The sequence below is a fragment of the Ostrea edulis genome, chromosome 10 (assembly GCF_947568905.1).
Source record: "Ostrea edulis chromosome 10, xbOstEdul1.1, whole genome shotgun sequence".
NCBI classification, from domain to species: Eukaryota; Metazoa; Mollusca; class Bivalvia; order Ostreida; family Ostreidae; genus Ostrea; species Ostrea edulis.
In genome coordinates this window covers 19,812,344-19,839,217 of record NC_079173.1, presented here as the reverse complement: position 1 = coordinate 19,839,217, position 26,874 = coordinate 19,812,344, and the positions used below count along the sequence as shown (strand labels likewise).

The window sequence follows — 26,874 nt, the reverse complement described above, 5'->3', positions numbered from 1 at the left end:
TTATATCCACAATTTGTATGTAATCTCTCTTAATAATTATATTTGCTTACTTGTATTTTTGTACACATCCTCCATACGTAGGTTGTATATATTGTCTGTTCATTTCCCATGAACAATATCTCTGTATGGGTGTAGTCCACATTAATATGCCATCCATACGTATTGTATTCTTATTTTGTCTTCACTATCGATGATGATTCAGGTTACACAGACAGTATAGCGGACAGCATAAGGGGGGACTTATACTGCCTCACTAGAGAGCTAGCTTTTCTAGTGATGTGGTAGGGTCTCTCCTTTGATCACGCAAGTTATGCAACGGCGAGCGTGATCAGCACTTGGCTGGGTGACCGCTACACGTTACAGATTGGTGGCTCTGGTGTTTGGCGGGAGGCCTGCTTCATGTAGAGTCTCTTCGGAGCTCTGGGTACGGACGTGGATTCGTCCGGGAACGACGGTGGTTGTCGTCGGGAACGGCGGGTGCCGTTTCTGAACAGGTGCCAAACACTCAGAGAGGACTCACGCTAAGCTTCGAGACGAAGCTTTCCCGAGTGGGGGGGGGGAGTGTAGTGGACAGTATAAAACGGAACTTATACTGCCTCGCTAGAGAGCTAGCTTTTCTAGTGATGTGGTAGTCTCTCTCTTGATCACACCAATTAAGGTAGCTCCATCCTCATGTGACTTATCAATATTAATGGTTAAAAGTGGAAAAACTTTATCAATTTCCACTCAATATAGTTTAATTTAATTAATAACCAAAGAAAATGTATATGTTGCCACCTTTTTAAAGATGTCAGACATACAAAAACAGAAGTATATATTAACATCAGAAAATCACACATTTTCGTTAAACAGAATAATAAAAATAGATAAAAACTTGCTGAAATGACAAAATCTAAATATCAACAGTTTTAAAAAAAAACCTGCTAATTCATACATATGTATCGATTAATCATGGACATTAGGGAAACCAATGTATAATAAACATCCAGTTGAGGAAATTCCAGCACAGGAGTTATTGCCCTTGACAACATTTTTTAAATCATAAATAATTGAAAATATAAACTTTTTCAGTATTAACAGTTTACCAGATTTTTTATTATATCCAGTAAATAATATTCCTCAGAAAGACATATTTCTATCATGCGCAAAGTTTAATTTATTAAGATTTTGCAAAAACCTATGACGTCACATGAGGATCGATCAACCTTAAGCAACGGCGAGCGTGATCAGCACTTGGCTGGGTGACCGCTACACGTTACAATATTAACGTGACATATTTATACCTTTCCTGAAGAAAGGGTAGCTACATTTTTTTCTGTCCATGTTTTGTGAACGCCATCTAACACAATTACCTTGTTCATGAGAATGATATTTACAGACTCTGAAACGTATTACAACACCAATGTAGTGGTGAACGAATATTGAACGGTTCTGGAACGATCTATTGTATTGAATCGGGAAACGAACGTTAAACGGTTTGAACTGAACGGGTATATTGGCAATATGAGAACGGTTAGACATAGAACGGAACGATAGAAGTGGGAGAACGAATGGTTTAACGCTGTTTTTGGTAATATTTCAGCCATTTTACGTTGATTAACTAAATAGAATATGATACCGTATAGCGGTTTTTTCCTCAGGGTTATAATTTTGGCTTATTTAAGCGGTTAGATAGCTTTCCGTCAAAATTTCAATCGCCAAATATACACCCAATTGCAACTTCCACTTCTAGTATATCCAGGTGTCCGTGTTTGCACAACTCTCTATTTTGTATTGCTTATAGGAGTTATGAAATTGATCATTGCTCGTTATCTTCATTCATGAGTAATTTTGATGTAGATTCTTTAAATGACATTCAGCTTAATACACTACATGTTAATATGTTACAGAGGCTTAAACAATTTCGTCCAAAATTGCATTCCTCAAATTCTATATTTGTTACAACGATCTAGTTTGCCATTACAACCTGTCATCGGGTCAAATTATGTCAGACGTGTTGCATACCAATTGCTAGGCCGTTCTTTACATATTGATTTTTGTTACTACGGATTGCTCCGTTTATCTGATCAAGATATAAGGCTCACGGCGCGTGTGACCGGTCGACAGGGGATGCTTACTCCTCCTAGTTACATGATCCCACCTCTTGTATGTCCAGGGTACGTGTTTATCCAACTCTTAATTTTGTATTCCTTATAGGAGTTATGATATCATTCTAGGTCCTCAGTAGCCCCTTGCTTGTCGTAAGAGGCCACTAAATGGGGTGGTCCTTCGGATGAGACCGCAACCCCCCCCCAAAAAAACCAAGGTCCCGTGTCACAGCAGGTGTGGCACGATAAAGTTCTCTCCCTGCTCAATGGCCATAAGCGCCGAGCATAGGCCTATATTTTGCAGCCTTCCACCGGCAGTGGTGACGTCTCCATATGAGTGAAATATTCTCGAGAGGGACGTTAAGCAATATTCAATCAATCAATCAATCAATCTATTCATTCATTAAAGGTTGTTATAACGATCATAGAATGCTGACTTTAAACGGGACTGTTGATACCCCTGCAAAATATAATGCAGCAAATTCAAATAGTGCAGGTAGAAAACTTGAAAAACATTTTTTATGTATGACATGCGATAATGAAAGGTGAAGATGACGAACAGTGAAAGGTGAAGATAACGAACAGTGATCAATCTCATAGCTCCTACAAGCAATACAAAATAGAGAGTTGGACAAACACGGACCCCTGGATATACCAGAGGTGCGATCAGGTGCCTAGGAGGAGTAAGCATCCCCTGTCGACCGGTTACACCCGCCGTGAGCCCTATATCTTGATTAGGTAAACAGAGTTACCCGTAGTCAAAATCATTGCGCCAAGAACGGTCTAATATGTTGCAAAGGGTTGGATGTGTTGATAACAAGCCAGTCTTGAATTGGGTGAAATATTAATGTAACTTTTGTAACTTTGCATTGTCTTTCCTCTTTCCTGTCTTTGTAGCAAATACTGAATTAGAGGATAGAATTGGGTTCCTCGCCTTTCTCGATTATTTCCCCTTCCACATTAAAACTTGCTATCATCTATTATATAATATCCACCTCTGGTGTGTCCAGGGGTCCGTGTTTGCCCAACTATCTATTTTGTATTGCTTGTAGGAGTTATGAGATTGATCACTGTTCGTTATCTTCACCTTGCATCATTTACCTGAAATTGAATTTTCTCAGGTGAACTGGCGTCCAGTATTTTGGGGAATTATTATTCAGTTCTATTTCGCCCTGCTGATCCTCCGATGGAATGTGGGGTGCGAAGCATTTCAGTGGCTGGGGGACAGAATCACGGAGTTCCTGGCCTACACGAATCAGGGTGCCAAGTTTGTATTCGGGGAAAACTACGAAGATCATTTCTTCGCATTTAAAGTGAGTTAAATTACAGATATATCGCCATAGCAATGAGGTGTATAGGAATAATTCTGTCAGCCGACAATTTCTTCTTTCCATGTACATCGTGTTCCATCTGTAGAGTTTAATAAAGAAGTATTTATTAAGATATAAAAGGTTCTTGTACCTTACGGCAGTTTAGGAACATGATGTATTCCTGATGAAATTCTTAAAAAAAGAAAGAAAAAATGAAAAAAAGAAGATGAAATTCTTCAAAACCATGCTTCGATTTTAGACACATTTAATATCCCAGTCAATTGGTCGAATATGAGTTACCGTACCTATACTGGGCTCCTAAACTACATAAAAACCCTTACAAACAAAGATACATTGCTGGATCCAGTTAGTGCTCTACCAAGCCCCTATCTTTGCTCCTCACGAAAATATTAGCAGCTGTGAAGGAGAATCTTCAAACTTACTGTGCGACTACATATGCCAGAAGTGGTGTTAATCAAATGTGGATTCTAAAAAAGTCTAAAGAACGTTTAGTAAACTTGAAATCGCAAAACTTTTCTCAAATCAATAACATCAATACCTATGACTTTTCAAAACTGTACACGACCATTTCTCATGATGAATTAAAAACTAGACTTTTTGACATCATAGACAGTTGCTTCTTGAACAAAAATGGAAAAAGGAAATATTCATATCTAGTGATCAGTCATCCAAAAAATTACTTTGTTAAACACCACTTTAATTCCATGCACAGGACTTGTTGAAAAGTCGTACGTTTCGATATTGTTGATTTGAGAAAAAATTTGCGATTTCAAGTTTACAAAATATACAACTTCTTTCATGAATGGTTCTGTCAGATGCAAGAAATGAGGGTACGCGGAACGAAAAATACAGACGTTTTTGACAATTTTAGTCCATATTTCTTTCATTATTCGAAAACCTTGCACAGTAGTGGCATATAAAAGGCATGATACTATCTTCTGGATCAGGCTGCATGGTTTAGAACCAACTTTGTTTGATTCCCTGCATAAAGTCGGCCATAAATGTACAAAATGTACTTTCTATCCCCCCCCCAAGAATTTGTGACTTTGTGACAGAATATCCAAATTTAAGCGAAGTCAAACATATCTTATCAGACTACAACCATCATTTCCATAATCTAGACAAAATTCTGCATCAAATCATATAGGTTGTATTTTGTTCTACCCTAGGTTGGGGTTACTCCCGTTTTTAAGCCTTTTTTGAGAAATGACCACAGCACTAAAAGGGGTTGTGGGATTGATCACTGTTCGTTGTCTTCACCTTTCATGTTGTTGACTTGAGAATACCGTTCTACACGAAAAGAAGAAATCATCAACTCACCATACAATAAGTCTGATAACCTATAATGTATACATCTACATATGTATCTGCTTATCATAGTACATTTATAGGTCTTTGCATCGTCGGAAACCCAAAGTTGATTACGTTTCGTTCCTCTCTCCATCACCCGTGGGTGGGTCCATTCATTCCTACTCACTCGTTCTCATGAAAAATTAATGAGGTAATTTGATTGGGTGCTCATCGTATACCCTGAGCAAATTTGTCCAATCAACAAGACGCTTTCAGTCCAATTTTGGTATACAATTCTTTTGATAGCAAAGTTAAGTTGATGCTACCTTTAAAAATAGAAGAATTCCGTTACAATAACGATTACTTTGATTGGACGATATTTTTAAATATATATTCATGAGAACGAGCGAATAGAAATGAAAGGACCAACACGGGTGATGGAGAGAGTAACGAATCGAAATCAACCGTGGGTTTACGACGACGAGGTCTTTGATGATTAGAGGATAATTTACTCACCTGACGATGATTGGTTGATTTCAGGTTCTTCCTGTTATTGTTTTCTTCAGTAGTTTTGTCTCTATTTGCTACTACTTGGGAATCATGCAGTTTATCATTCGGAACCTCGCAGCCTTTATCGCTAATGTTATGGGGACGTCTCCAGCCGAGTCTATGAATGCGGCGGGAAACATATTTGTGGGACAGGTATAATGATTTGCCTCTCCCTGAGAGGTACATGTAGTTTGATCAAATGGGCTTGTTCACGCAGTCAACAAATTCTACAAAACTCGCGTCAGAATATCAGTGAACAAGTATTATGCAAATTGGTCTATCAGATTGATATACTGTGAATTCCTCAATATACGCGAGGAATGCATTATCGCGTAATTTAGCGAGAAACATCACTCGCGAAAAAATATTTCTCGTTTTTATGTTTATATTGCTAAAATACATGCAAAAACACTTGATCAACAGAGCACTCGCGAATTCATTTTCTCGCGATTTGACGTACACGAGTAATTTCGCGATAAGTACTCGCGTAAAATAAGGAATCTACTGTATGCAGTGGAATTGTAGTGCACAGCGCATTTGTCAAAAAGGCATGCTGTCGTGAATTCACCATGTGAACACCGAAAGATTCAATTATAATATGGAAAGGAAGAAAGACCGACAAATTGAGCTATTAAGGCTTTGTATAAGTCAGATTTAATTGCGGTACAGTTCCTAACTTTTTTGCTTCATATTAGTATCAAAAGTAAAAAGAACGTGTCTTTATTTCATAAACATAATAACAGCATAAGGTTAACAACATTTAAATATACACTAGCGGAAAAAAGAAAGGCAAGTTCAGATTTTGTAATATTTTGACATTGAGCTACTTCCGTGCACCGTGTAAATGTTCTCCAGTTAAAATTCAGGCGACCGTAATCCCACTCGACGCTTCATGTTTTCAGCATAATTTTGAAGAAAGCGTGCATACAGGGTACTCCTGCACCATATGTGCTGGTAAATCATTACAAATGGAACATTGGAACAGTACAGATCAGCTACTCAACATTTCTTTTCGAAGTGGTTGTACAGCGAAATACATCGATTGAATGAAGTCAATTAGGGTCGAGCCATTGTTCTGATAATGCAGGGGCAGTAGCCTATGAATATGGTGTAAATGAGAAAACAATATCCCGTGTAGTTGGGCGTCTCAGAAGCGGTCGCCCACGCGTTACGTCGCGACGTCAAGATAGAGGTATACGTCTCTCACAACTCCGTAATCGATCTCAGACGGCGACAGAGACGTCACGCCAAGTTGACGGCACTCATGGTCGGCCAGTGTGTCCAAGAACGGTTAGGGATAGGTTGTGGGAGTTTCATTTAAGGCCCCGACGTCCCTGTGTTGGTCCGTCACTTACGCAGAGGCGATGCCAGTATCAAAGGCAGTTGCTGCTTGCACATTCAACTTATTGGTTTCGTTTGGCCCATTGGAGACGCGTGTTGTTAACTGAGGAGTCTCGCTTCACGCTTTACGGGTTAGGAGGACGACAACGTATCTATCGACGTTGTGGTGAGAGATATTCTGACGCTTGCGTAACGGAAAGTTACATATTCGGGGAGGGTCTGTTATGGTATGGGCAGGGATATTTCAAGGCTTGAAGACACCTCTCGTGGATATCGTGGTTATCCAGCAGTAAGTTATTGGGTTCAGGTCTTGAGAACACGTCTTTCCACTTATCGATCAACATAACCTTTCATTGCAGCAGGACAACGCACGACCCCATGTTTCCAGGGTTTATTGTGCTTTCTGGTTCAAAACAACATCCCAATTCTTGATTGACCAACATACAGCTCAGATTTATCCCAATCGAACATTTGTGGGACAAGCTGGACTGGTGGGGTAGGAAGGGCGTCAAAGTCCCATATAATGTCATTTAGCTCATGCAAGCTCTTATTCAGGAGTGGAATAATATGCCTATAAGGTAAATAAACACCTTGATGGGGTCGATGGTAAGGAGATTTAAGAGCAGCGACTGAAGCCAGGAGTGGGCACACACGCTACTGATTTGGATCAGGAAACGGATATGATACCCTTGTTTTAACGCTATCCATGCAATTGCCGTCTGTGATAGGACAACAATAATCTTCAAAATGTCTTCAGCAATGACCAAAAAAAAAAAAAAAAAAAAAATATCGAGACACCCAAACAATGAACTAATCATCAATGAATCATGATGTAAAATAATAAATATTGAAAATAAACTTGCGTTTCAATTTTTCGTTAGTATATTTTCTCTACTCGAATGCTGTAGCTTCTAATCAATGGAAGTCATATCCAAACATAATGAAATTCTGAGAAACGTCCATTTAAAATCGAAGAATATTTTTTCGTTATGCATTAATGGAGAGCATACCAGTTCTTGTTTTCGTATATGATTATTTAATTCAAAAATGTATCAGTAATTGCAAATGAATTAGAGATACGCAAAAATATTCAATTGATATTTGCTCTTTTATACGTCGGTCCAGTTTGACTGAGACAGAGCCTTAAAGGCTATTCAATGTCATTATTAGAAGCTTTGAAACCTGATAGCACCATATTTGATTAGCACTGATTACAGAGTGAGGCTCCATTGATGATTCGGCCGTTCCTAGCTAAAATGACGAAGTCAGAACTCCATGCTATTTGTACGGGAGGATTTGCTACAGTAGCAGGAAGCACCCTGGGAGGATATATAGCTTATAAGGTTTGGTATTTATACACGTGTGTTCTAGTAAACCATAGGAATATACACAAGTACAATGCAATGACCAATAAACACGTACTTAAATCGACACCAAAACAAAATGATTAAAATATGCTTCATTTATCAACATACATTATTCACACCCTCACATACACCAGAGTGTTTGATATATAATGCATATCATTATTGATTTATTTTTGAGATTTACTATTCTGAACTTTCCTGATATTGCATTTAATTGCAACAGGTGCCTGCTAACCATTTGCTTTCCGCGTCCGTCATGTCAGCTCCCGCTGCACTCGCCATGGCAAAACTTTTTTATCCCGAAACGAAGAAAAGTCGAACCGGAAACGAAGTATACAACATTCCTTCCGGGTAAACAATGGAACCCTGGGTTGTCAGACTAAAATTTCTTTTTTACATGACAATACTCGACTTTCTACTCATTCAGAAATGTTATTCTAAAAAATGTACAGCAAAATATATACTCAAATTACTTATGTTTTACAGAGAGGAGCGGAACATATTAGAAGCAGCGGCTAAAGGTGCGTCCGAGTCTATTAAACTGGTGGCTAATGTTGCAGTGAACCTTGTAGCCTTCATTGCACTGATCGAGTTTTTAAATCAAACCCTTATCTGGTTCGGTAACAGAGCAGGGATGGAAAACCCTCACAAAGAACTCACTTTTCAGGTATAAATTCATTTCTAGCTAAATTCATGATCAAAATGTCATTGAAATTCTTCCTACAGTTCAATTAAATTCTTAATTTAATTACTGTATGATTAACAGTTACTTAAAAATTGAACTCGTTTCCAAGAATTCAACTGGTCACTCAATCCGAAAATATCGATAACGACATCTGAAAGAAGTCTCATGTTGCGTACCCAGGTACTAGTCGGTGATATTGTATCGGTTATATAAGTAACCCTTGTGTATTTCAATACGCTAGAACAAATTCAAAATACTTACTTAAGGTTAAATTTGTCTCCAAACTAAAATTTGGTCATTGAACAAGTAAAATACTTATCAATTGATTCTGAATCCGTACCATTGGTATTGTTGCTCTCATTCCATTACAATGGTCCAATGAAAAAAATGTCCTAAGAATTGAGCCTCGATATTTAAACCATTCGATCGAAATAGAAATCGAAATGTCAAAACCATCTGCATGCAACGAAGTGCAAAAGCTATATTGTTTCCTATCCTTTCTAGTGTAATAGTTTGAGTGACAAAAAGTGTGACAAACTGATGGATGAATAGGGATAACAACATTATACTGTAAACCAACTTTTATTCGCGATGACTATTTTTCGTGATTTACCAGTGATTAACTTCTTCACGGCGACAAATTTTCGCGACTGAGGTGATCTTAAACAAATACAAGAGACATTATGGACTGGTCTGCGGCGAGAAATATCCGTGATGATTAGGTTCTCGATGTTCTAGCAAAAATTCCTCGTTCGCGAAAAAAGTGGTTTACAGTAACCGAATTTTCGTTTAAAATTTTTGAGCACTATGCTGATTGTTTCGGTGAACAGTCTTTTATATGCCTACCGAATTATTAACAATGAAATCATCGCTCCATAAAAATTTCACATTTACTATAAAAAAAACAAAACAAAACAAAAAAAACAAAAAAAAAAAAAAAAAAAAACCCAACAACAAAAACACCCCGACTAAAAAAATCGATAACATCTACATATCTGCGCTGTCATGTACCACGAAGCAATGACATGCCTTCTATATTCCTGTATTTTCAGTTGATTTGTTCCTATGTGTTTTACCCGATTGCTTTTCTGATGGGCGTCGATCCACAAGAAAACAATGTATTCAAAGTGGCTGAACTGATTGGGTACAAGACATTTGTTAACGAATTTTACGCGTATGGAAAATTGTCAGTATATATCAACAATAGAGAAAACCTCACGTGGTACGAGAACCTGCCAAAAACGAACCCCTCCTTCACCGGTAGGTGGCATTATGACGGGGATGACATTGTCTACGAAGATTTTAACCACACACTGGAGAAAGGGCTTTTAACGGTAATATACTAAAAGTGGTTTGCTTCAGCCACCTATATTTCAGACTGCTTTTCAATATGACAATGTTTCGATATTGTTTATGTTCCGGAAGTTTTGCTACATGTACCAGAGATTCAAATTTGTACTTTGTTTCTGTTGGTATACAGGAACGGTCCATCGTAATAACAACATATGCTTTGTGTGGATTTGCGAACATATCATCAATTGGAATAATGTTGGGGGCACTGGGCGCAATGGCGCCAAATCAGAGATCGGCGCTAGCGCAGGTTGTGGTGAGAGCCATGATCGCTGGAACAGTGGCTTGCTTTATGACAGCGTGCATAGCAAGTAACTACTTTATTATTATTTTAAAAAAATCATTATGATATTCAGACCTAGGAACAATTTGAAAACAAATTATTTTTTATTCCTACTTATAATAGATAAAAAGAAAAATTATTCAATGACCATGCAATAACAGAATGTGTTTTTATTTCAAGGTCTGCTATACCTGCCTGAAGCCTGATCCCTTTTTATCTCAGAGGTTGAATGAAGAACAAAGACAGATACGTGTGTTTGTTTTTTATTCAATAAATCAGCACAGGCTCTCACGACAATCAATCTGTAAGCATCGGGACATCTTTGTGATATCCTTCATGTGTAACAATATATATAATTTATCGACATTTCTGTTTGAATGTGACAAAAATTCATTTTAGAAGAGGAATATATATATTGGAATTTATATTGCTAAGGCATGACAATGTAGAATGCAGCACACCTTGTAAAAATGTAGAGTGTCTGTCGTTATAGGTTATATCGATCTTTTAGCGATCAACTCTTATTTTCATTACAATTATCATTGAAAATTAAATCAGAAGAGATACAGGCTGACTTGCTGATGTAAAGACAAGATTTATCCCCTGTAATAAGAAGGGGCCATAATGATTTATCTAAAAGATGGAGTCCAATGTGGTAAGATGTTCAGTCCTATTACGGTGCAAACTATAGAACCAGTTCCACGCATTGATTGATTGACCACGATGTTTTAACATTATATGTAAATAAATTTCCTATGCTGAAGTTGTGAATTCCTTTTCGTATCGATCATTATGCATTATGTTGGATAAATGTGATCTAAAACGTACATTGTAGAATATGTTAACGCCGATTTTGATACGGACATGCATTGCAGCTCTATTTGCGTTAATCGGAGGAAATTCGGATCATATTGTAGTCAATACACATATTTTAAAATAAATATTATTGCTAATAAAACAAGTCATTATTTCGATTTCTAAAGTCAAAACTTTACTTACACGATTAATGTCTCGAGTCTCGAAGCATAAGAAAAATAAGAAAGTCTTCTACATGAAAAGAAGAAATCTCTTGCTGTGGCCTTCAACTCGACATTTGGATATATCGACGACGTTTTATCTATTAACAATGATAATTTTCATTCAGATGTTTATTCGATATATCCCTGCGAGCTCGAAATGAAAGACACCACAGAGTCCCCCACATCTGATTCTTACTTAGATATTTTATTGAAAATAGATGTTAATGACAAACTAACAACTCAACTTTATGACAAACGGGATGAGTTCAGCTTCTCCATCGTCAACTTTCCATATCTATGTAGCAATATTCCATTTCAGGACTTACGAGATTTATCACTGTTCGCTATCTTCAAATTGTCATGAATAGCATAATAATATAATATGAATTTTAAGTGTATGAATTGTGTTTATTAGTTTCATTATCATAATTTCAGATAATCATAAAATGTGTGAATTTCATGGTCACAAATAACAATACATAGTGGGACCTAGTCCTTTGGAAACTGATTAAGTTAAGGAAAGTCGTTTGGTTTGAGAAGAAAGGTGAAGATAGCAAACAGTGATCAATCTCATTACAGGTATAAGGAATACAAAATTAAGAGTTGGGCAAACACGGATCCCTGGACATACCAGAGGTGGGATCAGGTGCCTAGGAGGAGTAAGTATCCCTTGTCGATTAGTCACACCCGCCGTGAGCCTTAAATCTTGATCAGGTAAACGGATTTATCCGTAGTCAAAATCAGTGTGCCAAGAATGGCCTAACAATTGGTATAAGAGACATGTATAAAGCCAAAGTATGAATGGTGTTCCTAAGTCGATCCCTGATCTTTATACAGGAGACCTGCAAATAAAAGATCAATGTGAAGTTTATTGACTTACGTTTGTCTAAATATCATTGTTTTAGTATGTTCTTATCGTTTATGACGTTTACCTGCTATGCATCCTGTTAAGAAACAGGCCACGTTGCCTGCTATCATGGCCCTCAGAACGAGTTTTGATAGATCCCCCCGACGGGAGGGAACCAACGCTGACATTCCACCAAGGAATATCCCCATGGAGCCAAAGTTAGAGAAACCACACAGTGCATACGTCGCTATCACTTCCGATTTCTCCTAATCAAAACAAAACATCAACTTCGTGTAAATTAATATATCATGACATGAATTAAAATTTTACCGAAAAAAATCTTACTTTGATTTAGTTTTTTATTGAAATAATGTATAATTAAGATATAGAGTGAAAAGAATTTTACTCGAGATGTTTACACACGAAAGGTGAAGATAACGAACAGTAATCAATCTCATAACTCCTATAAGCATAACAATATAGAGAGATGGGCAAACACGGACCACTAGATATACCAGAAGTGGGATCATGTGCCTAGGAGGAGTAAGCATCCCCTGTCGACCGGTCACATCCGCTGTGAGCCATATATCTTGATCAGGTAAACGGAGTAATTTGTAGTCAAAATCAGTGTGCCAAGAACAAAAACATATGTGATTAGAAAAGGAAACATTTTTGAACAGTAGACGAGGTAAAACATCTCTTGAATACAAATTCATACTGCATCAACCTTGTGTAATAATAGATGAAAAGGTGAAGATTGTGAATGAACAGTGATCAATCTCATAACTCCTATAAACGTGTAAGGCAAACACGGATCCATTAATACGTGCGAAAGTTCTTTGTAATCATATCAAAAGCTATCCGCTGACTTTTAAAGAGGATTAGGGGTTCAGACTGGATGCTCTGTAAACTTGCTTCCTATCCGTGTGTTGTGTATACATTATCTGTACAAAAGATGTACATCTAGGATTGGATTTTCAAGCAGTACATTAAACATTTGAAAATGTGTACCGAGATTATTCCATTCTTCAGAGTCTGGTTGACGTATGGTAGAATGATGTCCTCCCCTCGATAATACCAGTCGGAGGACGAATTCCAGTGAGCCGTGTAGTCCGTAAAGTTCTTCTTGTTTTCAATGAGATGAGACAGTTCTGTATAGGCCACGAACTCATTTGTAAAGGTTTTGATTCCAATAAGTTCCGCCACTCTACGACAGTCCGGCACGTCTGTTCCCATGAAGAAGGCGATCGGGTAGAACACGTAGGAACATATTAACTGTGTATGAAATTACAATTGTTTTCTGTTAGTTATCATGATATCAAAAGGCGTAATTGAATAGGTAAATTCAGAATTTTAAGTAAATGAGGTCAAAGTGTTCTGGATAAATGTAAAATGATATAAAGGTTGAAAGAAACCGTAAATGACATACAAGATATGAAATAATATAACGTATAAAGAGGGTCTAGGTATAGGAATGTATTCAGGTTTATTTCCCCTGCTGTAGCAAGCCAATTTCGAGATTTAAATTTTTGCGCCAATATGTACACGTTATCTGCGTGTTACGTCATAGTTTTAAGGACACATAGTTTTTGTGTATGCACGAGCTCGCTGGAAAGAATGTGGGTATGTTCCCGTTTCGCTGGACATTGTACTGAACTACTGTCTCCTAGAGAAACTACTAATTCGGTAAGACAATAATGAACATTAGCACATTCCATACGTGTATCTATTTGAATTGATACAGTATATAAAGTATGTTCTATGAGTAAACACGTGTGCGTGGTTCATGTCCCGAATATTTATACAAACTATGTTACAGAATTACAGTAGTGTGCGATATAATTAAGCGATAGTATAAAGATATATGACATATAGTAAGACCATGTATAGATATTATTTTGCGCATAAGGGGTAAACTGGTTGCACTCAAACTTTTTGTAACTTCAGGGGCAATGACTCTGTTTTGTTGTGCACTACAGATGCTCTTTATATTTATTGTAATTTCTATCAGAGTACTACTTGTTTGGTGCAGTCATTGTTATAAACAGCAATTTTCTGTATTGAAATCAGTTTTTGGATAGCTTGAATTATTATTATACATGATAACACACGTGTTGTTATTGTCAATTCAGTGTTTGCAATTATTGTTTTGTTTTATTACAGTATATCGTATGAAGTTGAGAAAAGTTACATTATATTCTCCCTCACTTTGTTCGTCCGAATATAATAACAAAATGATAACAAAAGACACTATATAGGAATGCTGCTCGCGAGAACATTTATTATCAATGCTACATTTCATATTACAACATATATGCATACAATAAACCTATAAGGCGTAGTATACACGCTATTCACCTAAGTTCTAGTGAGCGGTAGAATGGTTCGAAACGAGCACGCACTGACTATCAATACTACCCAACCACGTAACTGATACTACCCGGGAATAAAACTCACCAAGCATAATATTAATTATGTCAATCATTGACTTAATAAATATCCAGACATATGCATAGACGAGTTATGTTTCTAGTCATGTTGGACAGTGGCCAGTACACCTGCAGATAATTTTCGAAAAGATGCTTTGTTGTTGTAAATAATTAACTGTGAAATGATAACTGTAGTGAATATATCTTAACAGGTGTAAAAATTTGAATTTTAAACTGATTGGAAACCTTGAAAAGAATCTAAAGCCAAAGAAAGTAAAATATGATAAAATTCCTATTTTCCTAAGAATTCACAAATACTTCAAACAATGTTTTCAAATAATATCATTGCTGTGTGTGTTACCGCTGTATGTACAATATGCAGTAGCTTTTTTCAAACCTGGAAAGACAGGTGATCTATCCCAACCCGATCTCCAAACCAGTCCAAAGTCATGTTGACAAACTCCAGCACAGCCAAGAAAGCCATGACATTCACAGCGATGGCGACGATGACCTTGACCGACTTACTTGCCCCTGAAGAGATGGCTTCTATTATATTTCTATCTGTTCTGCAATCACAGAAATATCTAAATAATTTCAAAGTTTTCTTTGTAAATTTCATTGGTTTTGAATTTTACATCTGTACAAATATTGTACAAATATTGTAGACAACAGGAACCTTAATCTATATAAGATGATTATCCACGGCAACAGGATTCATCGCAATTTGATGTCAGAATATAATTTTTCTTTTTCTTTTTGAGTAATAACAACATATGAAATATAAACACACGATTTTCCCATCTTGTCGTAGTCGTTTGATTTGGTCTTTGGCCGCTCTGTCTCTGGGTAAGCTAGTTTGGAGATGGCTAAAGCGGCTGGAGCAGACATGACGGAGGCGGAGATCAGGTGGTTAGCGGGCACCTACAAGAATATACAAAATTCGAAGGAGAGTCTGAATAATTTGTGAAATCCAATCTAATATGATTCTGTATTAAGCGATTCCTGGCTTTGATGGGGAAACATTTCGGAATTTCATTTCAAAAACACATCGTTGAAACTAAATAACCAAATCCATAACGACTGTTGTGAAATTGAAACCTTACACCAAAAGTAATATATGCCCCCATGACTGATCCAGCGATGGTAGCAAAGCCTCCTGTCATTACGGCGTGAAGTTCGGAGTTAGTCATTTCCTCCAAGAACGGCTGTATCATCACAGGAACATCAGTCTGTATAATTATACTGTAAAATCAGTCTATATAATTATAGTTTAACATCAGCCTATATAATTATACTTTAACATCAGCCTATATAATTACACTTTAACATCAGCCTAGTCTGTATTACACTGTAACCTTTAAATGCTCTCTAATGAAACATGAAGATAACGAACAGTGATCAATCTCGTACCTCCTATAGTCAATGCAAAATAGAGATTTGGGCAAACACGGACCCCTGGATATACCAGAGTTGGGATCAGATGCCTAGGAGGAGTAAGCATTCCCTGGCGACCGGTCACACCCGTATTAAAAATTTCTACTACATGTACAAGGACTTGTGATTTTCGTCACACTGTGTGTTGTCGGATGTGTTTCGAATAAAGGGACAAGTTCACTGAAAATTTGTTGATTTGTAAAAGAAATGCATTTTGCATTTCTCTCAGAGTTACAAAAGTATTCAAGGTTGACATACCATGCCAAAAAAGATGTTTCCTGCGGCGTTGAGAGACTCAGCTGGTGTAGTCCCTAGGCAGAAAGCCAGAAACATCCCCATTTTCTTGATTACGACCTGCATGACCCCTAGGTAATAGAGGACGGAGGTCACTGCGTAGAAGAACACCCCCATTGGAAGAACCTGTTAAAATATGCAAAACCTTAACACAAAATAGCACTCCCAGTGATAGAAGATGATAAAGAAAACAAGATAGAAAGTTCAGAATATTGTTTGAGTACGTGCGAATCAAAGGATGCCAAATGTTCATTCCATTTCTGAGTATGTCAATATTTTTTATTGCAGCTAAAAAATGAAAAATCAAAATATCTATTCAGTAAAATGATATATGCTAGAATGATTATTAACATATTGGTAGCAGTGTGAACAAAAAGTTTGAAAACTTACATGTGTTTAAATGTTTTTGAGATATGAAATCAAGTGATAGATGATAAATAATTCCATTTGGGTATCTGAAATATATATTTACCTTAAATGCAAACAAGTGGTTGGTGTAAAGTTCACCGAACACAAATATTGCTCCAGCGTTTGAATGATTGAGGAATTCTGTGATTCTGTCACCTAGCCACTGAAATGCCTTGTAACCCCAGTTGGTCCTTAGAATGATGAGGGCGAAGATATATTGAATGGCAAAGCCCCAAAACACTGGCCGCCAATTGACCTATATATGAAATTATATAAATTATGTAAAATAGTCTATATAAAATCAACAAGTATACACCTTGTTTTTCCGTTTATACATTTATCAGCTCAGATGAGCTTTCTAAAATCATGTGTTCGTTTTCTATCAGTTTTGTCTTAAGTATGCTTAGAGAAATTGATTCGTGTATATCATGCACCCATTCCAAAGGGAGGTAATAGGGAAATTCATGGTGTAGGGCACATGTATAAATACGGAATAAATATGATCCGTGGGGTCAGAACGAAACCTCAATCTTTTATGTGATCATACTTCTAAGCATTCATCAAAAATCGCCTTCTCAAGAGTCAGAAAGCTACAGTTTGTCAATTTGTCAAGTTCTTCCAAATTACGACCGTAATGCAAGGGTGATATTGCAATAGGAACATATATTTTCAAACTTTCAATGTCCCAAATTATGAATGTAATGAAAGATGACTCGGGCTAGTATTTTAACCCATGATTTCTGTACTGAAAACTCTGCTACGTCACATGTCGTCAATAAACTGCATGTATTAACAGTAAGTTATATGTAGCAACTTTCTATGATATTTCAAGAGGATTTGGTTTCGTAGATTTTAGAAACTGATTAAAGTTTTGTCTTCACATTGAGTAAACAACTTACATATGTACCGTCCTTCTTAGGTATCTTGTTTAAAGTCTCTCTTGAGATTTTTTCCACTCATATGGAGACGTCACCAAGACCGGTGAAGGGCTTCAAATTTAGGCCTTTGCTCGGCGCTTACGGCCATTTAGCAGTGAGGGTTCTTTAGTGTGCCACACCTACTGTGACACGAGACATCCGTTTACAAGGTCATATCCAAGGACTCGTGACATTCACACGTGATGCCGAATGTTTGGCGTTCGAACTGTCACTACGTGTTTTAACAACTTAGGCTTGTCGCGGCCGGGATTCGAACCCCGGCTTTCTGCATGCGGGGAGAACGCTCTAACCTCTTCATTACTTATGTTAAGAAACACAAGATAGAAAATGTTTGCTCTTCATTCTTGGATTTTAATGTCACAACGTGTTTCACAGCAAAATATCAAACATTAATAAAAGTGTGATGCATTTAGAAGTAAATACAATTTTCATACAATACCCATGCTTCAAAACTTATCTGTATGAATATATTACCTTAGCGGGACTTTTTGAGAAAACGTAGAAGATGAAGACGTATATCAAAAGACCAGCGATGGATATAGCGTTTTGTGGATAGTCCAACAGGACATCAAGAATGATGTAGACACTCAAGGAAACAAACACGGCTACCATCAAGAATCTAGGGATAAAAATAAAAGAAACAAAACTTATTCTACTTCCTTTCTGATTACAGATTTTAGTGTAATTACGACATAGTCATATTCTAATTTTACCGATGTATATATCGTCTTGTCTTCTTAAGGCCTTTACAGTTAAGCCCGCCTTTCTGAGAAAATGTACCAATCGTTGATCTACCCAAGCGTTGAAAGATATGGATAAGTAGAAACATCACTCCTAACAATGAGCAAACTAGAAGTCGAATGGAACCCTCGTCTCCAAACTTGTAGTACATGGCGTAGCCGAAATAAGCAAAATACATCAATAGAAGAAACAATTTGATAACGAATTTAATTTCATTGCCATGTTTGCTGAAAACGACACCGACTGCTGTTTGGATTTTATCAGCCAACATAGTACATCCGGTGAAGTATTCTTTGTCTTCTTTTCCTGAGGCGACGTGTATGGGCATCTGAGATACATTGGTAGGTCCGGTGTCTCTTACGTCAACACCCTACAGGATAGAAAAAAAATCCATAAATATGGGAAATTGTTAGTTTATTAATGAAATATTGAATAAATGTGCTTAACCATTGATCTTTTATTATTTCATTGTATACTGACTTCCGAGGACGTGTATCCGTGATTTATGTCCCCACCAGGAGCGTGGTTCATCTTTAGCGTCGTTAACTCTACACTCATCTTGGATATTTTTATGCTAAACTGAAAGGGTAAACTACGATATAAACAGGTGAAGATAACGAACAGAGAACGATCTTGCAACTCCTTTAAGAAATACAAAATAGAGAGTTGGGCAAACACAGACCCCTGGATATACCAGAAGCGGGATTAGGTGCCTAGGAGGAGTACGCATCCCCTGTCGACCGGTCACACCTGCCGTGAGCCTTATATCTTGATCAGCTAAACGTAGTAATCCGTAGTCAAAATCAGTGTGGCAAGAATGGCCTAACAATATGTGTAAAACATATGACCCAATGATAGGTTGTATAGGTGTTATATCTAATGATAAAAAAAATCAGATGTAGGGAATGTAGTAAAAATTATGTCTTCTGGGATATTGTTTTTGTTATAAAAAAATTAAATCGTTCTGAATCGTTCTTTGCATATTTATTTTGACTAATACCACCTTCACACTCACGGATTTTTCTTACGAGTCCTTACGGATCTCCGACTCGTAGTCAATCGCAAGTATTCGTAAATCACTCGTCGGTATCCGTGTCTAAATCGTAACAATCCGTTTACTTTTACGGATTTGTGGAATACGTAAGGATCCGTATGAAAATTCCGTGAATGTGAAGGTACCATAAGGATTACTCCTTTTATCTGGTCGGAATATAAAGTTCACAGTGTCGAGAGACGAGAGAAAGCACCCAAAATTCATCGATATATATGGATATTGAGTAAACAGTTGTGCTTTTGAGTGTATTACCTATCATGCCATTCATTGGCTTTCGTAAGGAGCATCATGAGCACCGAGAAAGTATCTGAATTCTAATCCATGGCCTGTTGTTTTCAGCTTGACAAATATTTCGTGCTTTGTGACAATGAAAGTAAACCAGTGGACAGATAAAAACAATATTCGTAGATGCTAGAAGACCAACCCCCTGTATCAATCAGGATTGAAAACTGTTTTGCAATTTGTGAAAACTAAAGTAAATATACTTGTAGCGGTGAAGATTTGGAGTTGCTTCCCTTTGGTCTACTTTCACAACTTGTCAACAGCCCATGATGTGGGGGACTCAAAACAAAACATGAAGATGAATTCTAAAGTTTTATTATTTCATACATCACGACAGAGGACATTAACATGGCACAGACCGAGAAACAAATGGAAATCTTTTTGTGAATATCATATAAATTGATCATGGCACAAAACTGTAGGAAAATGATAAAGGAAATATATCTCATATGTCAGATAAAAGTCAATCACTGTTTATTGTGATAGTTTTCCATTTGAATTCGTTTTAACATAGAGAAAACACCCAACATATTTCTTTAAAGAGTTACGGAATGTGCATAGTAAAATGCAATAAATTTACCTTTTTCGTCGTAGTTCTGTGATAAACATTTCACTTGCGTAACAGTTATTTACTGTCAAGTTATTGCCTGCAGGTATTCTTTGACCTTGATTGTTAGATCAAACAGCGGAAAAATATCATTACTAACTCTGAAATCACGTGGTCAAACTTTTCAATTCAAAATCTTAGATTTAAATGGATGTAAAGGAAAGATGCACGTGAAAGATATATATGGGAGAGGTGTGCACTAGAGATACGCACATTGATAAGGTACACGCGAAAGAGGTACACGAAAAAGAAATGAAAGAAGAGCATGCGGGAAAGGTGCATGTCGGAAAGGTGCATGTGGGAGAGTTGTATGTGGGAGAGGTACATGTGGGAAAGGTTAATCTGGGAGAGGTGCGTTTGGGAGAGGTGCATGTGGGAGAGGTGCATGTGGGAGAGATACATGTGAAAGAGGTACATGTCGGAAAGGTGTATGTGGGAAAGGTGCATGTGGGGGAGGCGTCTGTGGGAAAAGTGCATGTGGGAAATTTGCATGTGGGAAAGGTGCATGTGGGAGAGGTGTATGTGGAAGAGGTGCATGTGGGAGAGGTGCATGTGAGAGAGGTGCATTTGGGAGAGTGTATGTGGGAGAGGTACATGTGGGAGAGGTGCATGTGGGAAAGGTGCATGTGGGAGATGTGTATGTGGGAGAGGTGTATGTGGGAGAGGTGCATGTGAGAGAGGTGCATGTGGGAAAGGTGTATGTGGGAAAGGTGCATGTGGGATAGAAGTACATGAAGGACGTGCATAGAATGCGACTAATGTTGTTGCTATGGTTAGCAAATGTAATAGTGGGATTCTATTTTCAACAAAAGTTTATGAGACGTAGATATTATTGTTGATGAGAAATTGATGCAGTTTTGACAAACATGACTGGTAAGAAATAATATTTGAACAATCTAAAAGGCTCATATTAGGGATGTTCAAATCTAAATCCAAGATAGGTCATTTACAATGCAGAGAACTTCTACAAATTGGTGTACAATTAATTTATGTGTTCATTCAGGTACTCACAGCCAAAATACGAAACGTGCAAGACACAAGGGTCCCACTGTCTTTATACAAATAAAGGAATGTTCTTTATCCAATGTTCAGTGATGGTTAAAAAGACACCTCTCTCCCAAAGTTCAATACGCGCAGTTTCTGAGTAATTTACATTTTTGATAAGGAAGTGCACTTTTAATAACGGGCTGGCAGAAAACCCAAAATATAACAGTGAAATTTCAACAGCGAGGTACTCGTCGCGCTTGTCATATCAAACTGTGAGATAAAAATGTAAAGAGAGATATTTATCTGTTAAGAACATAAAAAGTTCTACAAATTGCCAAAGAATTCAGTTTTCCGTTGCCTAAAAGAAACATGTCATATCATGCTGTTATCATGATCAATCTAGTATGTACAAAATGTATGTTATGCAATATTTTGAAACATTTAAGTTATATTTACTCTGTCAAGGCTAACGATTGACATACCTGTTGTGTCCTAATCGGAATAAAATCGCGAAATGTGAAAATCCCTTTTGCAACGTAACCATTGACAAGACAAGAAAAAACTACGAGGAACACTACCTGGTATCCGTCTAGACTTCGTACAGCTGTTCTGCCTCAAATGCACAATGTATGTTTTAATTTTACAAGTGGTATCTAACACCTGTTTGCATAGTGTTCCTCGCTTGTTGTTCAAATTTATGGACTTTTGCATGTCAGTATGATATTGATACTTCGAATAATGCCTTCGTCTCCAAGAGCGACCATGTGGACCTGAAATAGATTCAGCTAAGTTGGAAACCATGAAGTTGAAGTCTTGATGAATTCCGAAATCACTTCTCCAGTACTTGCCCGACTAATCCGTAATTGTTCCACCAAACTTGTTATGCAACCAACATTGGAAGCAATGTGGTCTTGAAGAAGTGACATTTGTTTTTGGAGCAATCATACTTTTAGGAAGGTTTCTGTGGCTTCATATCAACTGAGTCATTCTGTGGAGGTACGTAACATGTATCATCATTGTCCATTTATCTAAATTTCCTGGCAAGCATTAATTAAAATCCTAAATCTAATTTGCTTAAAGTTCTGAATCTTAATCGGAAAGGGGGTAATGGTGGTGACAAACTTAAACGATTTAAATCCTCCCCAACCTTCAAAATCTTAAATTGGGAGGTGGGGCCGGAGCGAGCGTTCCTCTATCAATACAGGGTTACATTCTTACCATTAAATAATACTACATCAAAAATAGCACACAGCGTCGTTTACTTTGCGTACAAAAATAACTAAATCTGTAACTTACTATAACCGTAAATGAACTTTTGTTGGTTGGGGTAGTCTACGTGCCAGATTGTCAGTTATTTTCGTATATCTGTTATCATGTTAGATATGTTAAGCCTATAATTAAATAAAGTACTAAATCTAGTATCAATTTCTATTATTGATATTAAAGGGATACTCCTTTCCTTTGTAGCGAATACTCAAATTCTATTACAGCAATCCATGCAAGATAATGATAATTTGATCATCTGCACAGTTCGCTTTAAAAGCGTGTTAAGTTTTGTCGGTATCTGAATGTTAGTACAACAAGCATTACATGTCCCCTAACCGCGCTCCAATCAATGAAGATGTAATTCTAGAAAAAAGTACATCTAATGTTGTTTGACCTTGAACCTATGGCCTAAAATATTGGTACCAAGTTACTCGTACCATGTTCAGTTCTATCGAATGGCCTACATTTTTGCAGCTAATACATTTACACCGGAAATCGGGGACGCGCTTACGATTGTGGTCCTAAGCTTTACATAAATAGTACTAACAAATAGTGTATAGTAAATGCTACGTTACCAAATTCTTTATTACGGTATTCTGAAATTTAACAGATTGGAATATATCGCTGACAAAAACAAGGTTTAATTTCATAGATTTTCTGGTGAAAACTTTTTAAAATGTGCACTTCGTCAACATGTAGAGTTGGGGAAGGAAGAGGGGATGTCCAAGGTGTATTTGAGGTTTATTTCTGTCCAAATCATGCAATTAATACCGAGGATTTCAGAAGTAATCTGTTTTAAAATCAACAAAAACCTAGAATTAAAAGCACAATGAAAGCACTCTATACAATCAGGCACATGGCATCGTTTATAGGGGGAGGGGGGGGGGGGGTTTGGGGGTTGGGGTTGACTTCATGATATTGCCTGAAATCTTTAACAAGTAAATTAAAAAAAAAAAAAAATCCAAAGCTCGAGATGGAAAACGGCAAGGATTGATGTTTCAGTTCCATGCATTCATCGGCTAAATTTTACAACACCACTACCATTCACGACAATGCTGTTTTTCTTAAAGGGGTGGGTGGGTGGGGGTGGACATCCTAAATGTATCTAAAGATCTATCTCTGCACGTAAAAATGACGAACGTTGTATGTAATAATAAGAGGGGTAGACCCATTGTTGCTACGTACCTGATAATTGTTTTTGTGATCATTTGAGTAATTGAAGTGAAAGAAGAGCTGTAAGTTGATGTACACAAAATCTAACTTTCAAAAGATTGAATCATGCGCAATTTTTTTTTGGACAAAAATATCACAGTAGAGATACTGAGTCGAGATAATTAACATACTTTGTGTATTGGCACCTGGTGTGCATATAGCAACAAGTAGTTTTAATCAGTATGAATCGATAAATTTATAGTGTACATGTATGCTTGGGATGTACGTGTGCATGTGACTTAGGCATATCTTATTGCATGTTGTATTTTTTGTTTTGGTTGTCGAAATTATTTATGAAAATTAATAGTGAAGAATTGCTGCTATACTAAGGACATCATAATTCTGATTTAAAGAAATTGAAGACGAGTTAACATTTACATACCACAGGCACTTGTTTCATACAATCATAGGCCACCCCTTCCTTACTAGGGGGGGGGGGGGGTGACCAATGTATGAAATAAGTACCTGTATTTTTAAGTCATTGCACTTAATTCTTAGAACATTTCCTTAACTGGCAATTGATTGCAATCAAAAATCGTAAATTGTCTATTTATTCCTTGTATGAAACCGTCAACTGAGGACCGCAATATGCTGCGCACCCTCTTTAATCAGGGGTAAGTAATTCGCATAGCACTTTGAAATCGGTAGGCTATTAGATTAATGTCTCGTTCCTCATACAATTGACATATGTAGTTTTTATTAGGGATGCATTAGTCTTATTCAAAACTCTATCATTTTTAAATTCAATTCATAAACATTTAGCATTACTTTCGGAAGGTCGATGGTCTCTTCCCAGGTACATTGTATCTGGGTTCTCTCTCTTCCACCATTAAAAACTGGGCGCCACCAGATAACTGAAAACAGTGAAACAATCAATCCTAAATTTGGGTTTGATAACTATAATTATAAAAACAACAAAGACAATTGGAACTTTCTCATCGTGCTACGTACTGTTTGCCTAGTTTCGATGAAGTTCAAGTAGCTTCAAATCTGGGTCACTGTTTGTGCCAAATATACTAGGAGAAAAAACCATCTCTCCATTTTAATTATCTATAAAGGATTTCTGAACCCTGTTTGTAATACAAGGCCGATTTCAAATACCCGCGATTTCACAATCCCTACCCAGAATTATTGTTCCTTGCACTCATATGTACCCAGGTCTTTTTCAGATTATTCTAAAACAGCGAAAATCCTCAAATAATAATGGTTTCGCCTACAGTTACAAACATATACGTAAATAAATCAATATTGAACAGATGCAAAGATGAAGATAACGAACAATGGTCAATCATATACTCCTATAAATAAAACACAATTAGAAGTAGTAGAAATACGGAGCCCTGGGCATAATAGAGGTGGGATCAAGTGTTTAGGAGGAGTAAACATCTACTGTCGACCAGTCACACCTGCTATGAACCCTATATCACGATTAGGAAAAAAGGAGCAATCCGTAATCAAAATCAGTGTATACAGAACGACCCCGAATGATATAAAACATGCCAGACAGCATTTTACCCAATGACAGGTTGTATTGGTAAATTAGATTCTTATAACGGCCATCAAGTGTGCGTAATGCTGAATTTAAACGAGACTGATGTAACCCCTGCACCACCAACTTGTTTGTAAAACTTATACGGTACCAATTTTGATGGACCAGATGCGCATTTCGAAAAATAATGTCTCTTTAGTGATGCTCAACCGAAATGTTTGAAATCCAAAATAACAATAAACTTGTTAGAGCTATTATAGGAAAAAACAGAGTACCAAAAAAGTGGAGTCAAATTCGTCTAAGAATAAGAGATATGCATGAGGGAGGTAATCCTTAATTCTGAAATGAATTTATAAATTTTATCACAGCAATTGAATATACATCCGTATTTTCAAGCTAGTAACGAAGTACTTAGCTACTAGGCTGTAGAGACCCTCGGGGACTAACAGTCCACCAGCAGAGGCCTCGACCCAGGGGTCATAATGTAAAACTTATACGGTAGCAATTTTGATTTGACGGTAGTCTCTCTCGATTTAAGAAATGATCATACACAGAACAAGCTGTTGCGTATCGAATCAGTTGAGATAAATAAACACCTTATGTAAGTGATAATAGAATAATGCTAGATAAATATGGAAAATTGACGATGTAGAAGCTGAAATCATTCCGTTTGTCATAAAGTTGAGTTGTTAGTTTACCGTTAATATCTGTTCAATGAAATATCTAAGTGTAAAGCAGATGTGGAAGGCACTGTGGTGTCTTTTATTTCGAGTTAACTGAGATATTTCGAATCGACATATGAATGAAATCATTTTTGATATATTTTGAAGAAGCAGTTTTCAATGATGTCAAAAAGTCTTGTCTTTGATTAATTGAGATAAATTGTCGTGTAAAATGTTGAAAAGTCATACGTTTTAATGTTGATTTGAGAGAAGTTTTATGATTTCAAATTTACTAAACGTTGTTTAGATTTGATTTACACTACTACTTGCATGTGTCGTTGCACAGATGAAGGGTGAAGATAACAAACAGTGATTAATCCCATAACTTCTATAAGCAATACAAAATAGAGAGTCCAGGGCTCAACATTAAGTTTTTATCCTACTTGTCCATTCGGACAAGAGACAAAAATATTTACTTGTCCGAACTTCAACTTCACTTGTCCGAATTTTTTTCCAAAAAGATCTAATATTGTCAACTTGAAAACTGTGTTTAATTTACGTCAGATATAGTCCATTTTTATACCTGCTTGATTGAATTTTGATCTTATTCACTTGATAAAAACAACAAACACAGAAAACAAAATTTTATCTAGACTTCCTGTCTTGAATCAATGACCTCGTAAGATCCATGGATGATTGAAAGTAGTACGCAATAAGTAAACACTGATCCCATTCTGAGTTGGGCAAACACGAAACCCTGGATACACGAGAGCTGGGATCAGGTACCTAGGTGGAGTAATCATTCCCTTTCGACCCGTCACATCCGCCGTGAGCCCTATGTTAATATTTTCATGAGGAGTTAAGATAGGGGCTTGGTAGAACATTTAATGATTCCAGCAACGAATCTATGTTTTTGAGGGTT

The 26,874-nt window shown here is 37.0% G+C and overlaps 2 protein-coding genes and 1 long non-coding RNA gene across 9 annotated transcripts in view; 2 read left to right on the top strand and 1 right to left on the bottom strand.

The window, feature by feature from the left end:
• LOC125665260 (solute carrier family 28 member 3-like) overlaps positions 1 to 10,526 on the top strand; it is a 15,018-nt gene extending 4,492 nt beyond the window's left edge. The window contains exons 4-11 of one of the 3 annotated variants that reach the window (XM_056152170.1): positions 3,209 to 3,400; positions 5,249 to 5,410; positions 7,816 to 7,941; positions 8,189 to 8,316; positions 8,452 to 8,632; positions 9,703 to 9,984; positions 10,131 to 10,311; positions 10,464 to 10,526. In XM_056152170.1, coding sequence (XP_056008145.1) covers positions 3,209 to 3,400; positions 5,249 to 5,410; positions 7,816 to 7,941; positions 8,189 to 8,316; positions 8,452 to 8,632; positions 9,703 to 9,984; positions 10,131 to 10,311; positions 10,464 to 10,489 — 1,278 coding nt within the window. In that variant the 3' untranslated portion in view covers positions 10,490 to 10,526. Of the gene's footprint in view, positions 1 to 3,208; positions 3,401 to 5,248; positions 5,411 to 7,815; positions 7,942 to 8,188; positions 8,317 to 8,451; positions 8,633 to 9,702; positions 9,985 to 10,130 lie in introns of all 3 variants that reach the window. The other 2 variants (XM_056152169.1, XM_056152171.1) reach the window with 2 other exon arrangements.
• Positions 10,527 to 11,486: 960 nt separating this feature from the next.
• LOC125665256 (solute carrier family 28 member 3-like) lies at positions 11,487 to 21,094 on the bottom strand. Of its 2 annotated transcripts, XM_056152175.1 has the most exons (12): positions 20,310 to 21,094; positions 18,874 to 18,972; positions 18,366 to 18,763; positions 18,127 to 18,271; positions 16,779 to 16,970; positions 16,271 to 16,432; positions 15,682 to 15,807; positions 15,369 to 15,499; positions 14,976 to 15,144; positions 13,161 to 13,424; positions 12,235 to 12,415; positions 11,487 to 12,144 (listed from the first exon to the last, which is right to left on the bottom strand). In XM_056152175.1, the coding sequence occupies exons 2-12, from the start codon at positions 18,949 to 18,951 to the stop codon at positions 12,113 to 12,115; spliced, it is 1,878 nt and encodes a 625-aa protein (XP_056008150.1). In that variant the 5' UTR covers positions 18,952 to 18,972; positions 20,310 to 21,094; the 3' UTR covers positions 11,487 to 12,112. The 2 variants fall into 2 exon arrangements, with proteins under 2 accessions (XP_056008150.1, XP_048753864.2); XM_048897907.2 differs by lacking the exon at positions 16,779 to 16,970 and having other exon boundaries at positions 18,874 to 21,094.
• A 358-nt stretch (positions 21,095 to 21,452) lies between these two features.
• Positions 21,453 to 26,874, top strand: part of LOC125665263 (uncharacterized) — a 30,222-nt gene continuing 24,800 nt past the window's right edge. For 3 of the 4 annotated variants that reach the window (XR_008799428.1, XR_007366207.2, XR_007366208.2), the window contains exon 1: positions 23,683 to 24,415. This is a non-coding gene — a long non-coding RNA (uncharacterized LOC125665263). Of the gene's footprint in view, positions 22,320 to 23,682; positions 24,416 to 26,874 lie in introns of those variants that run through there. The other variant, XR_008799429.1, reaches the window with a different exon arrangement.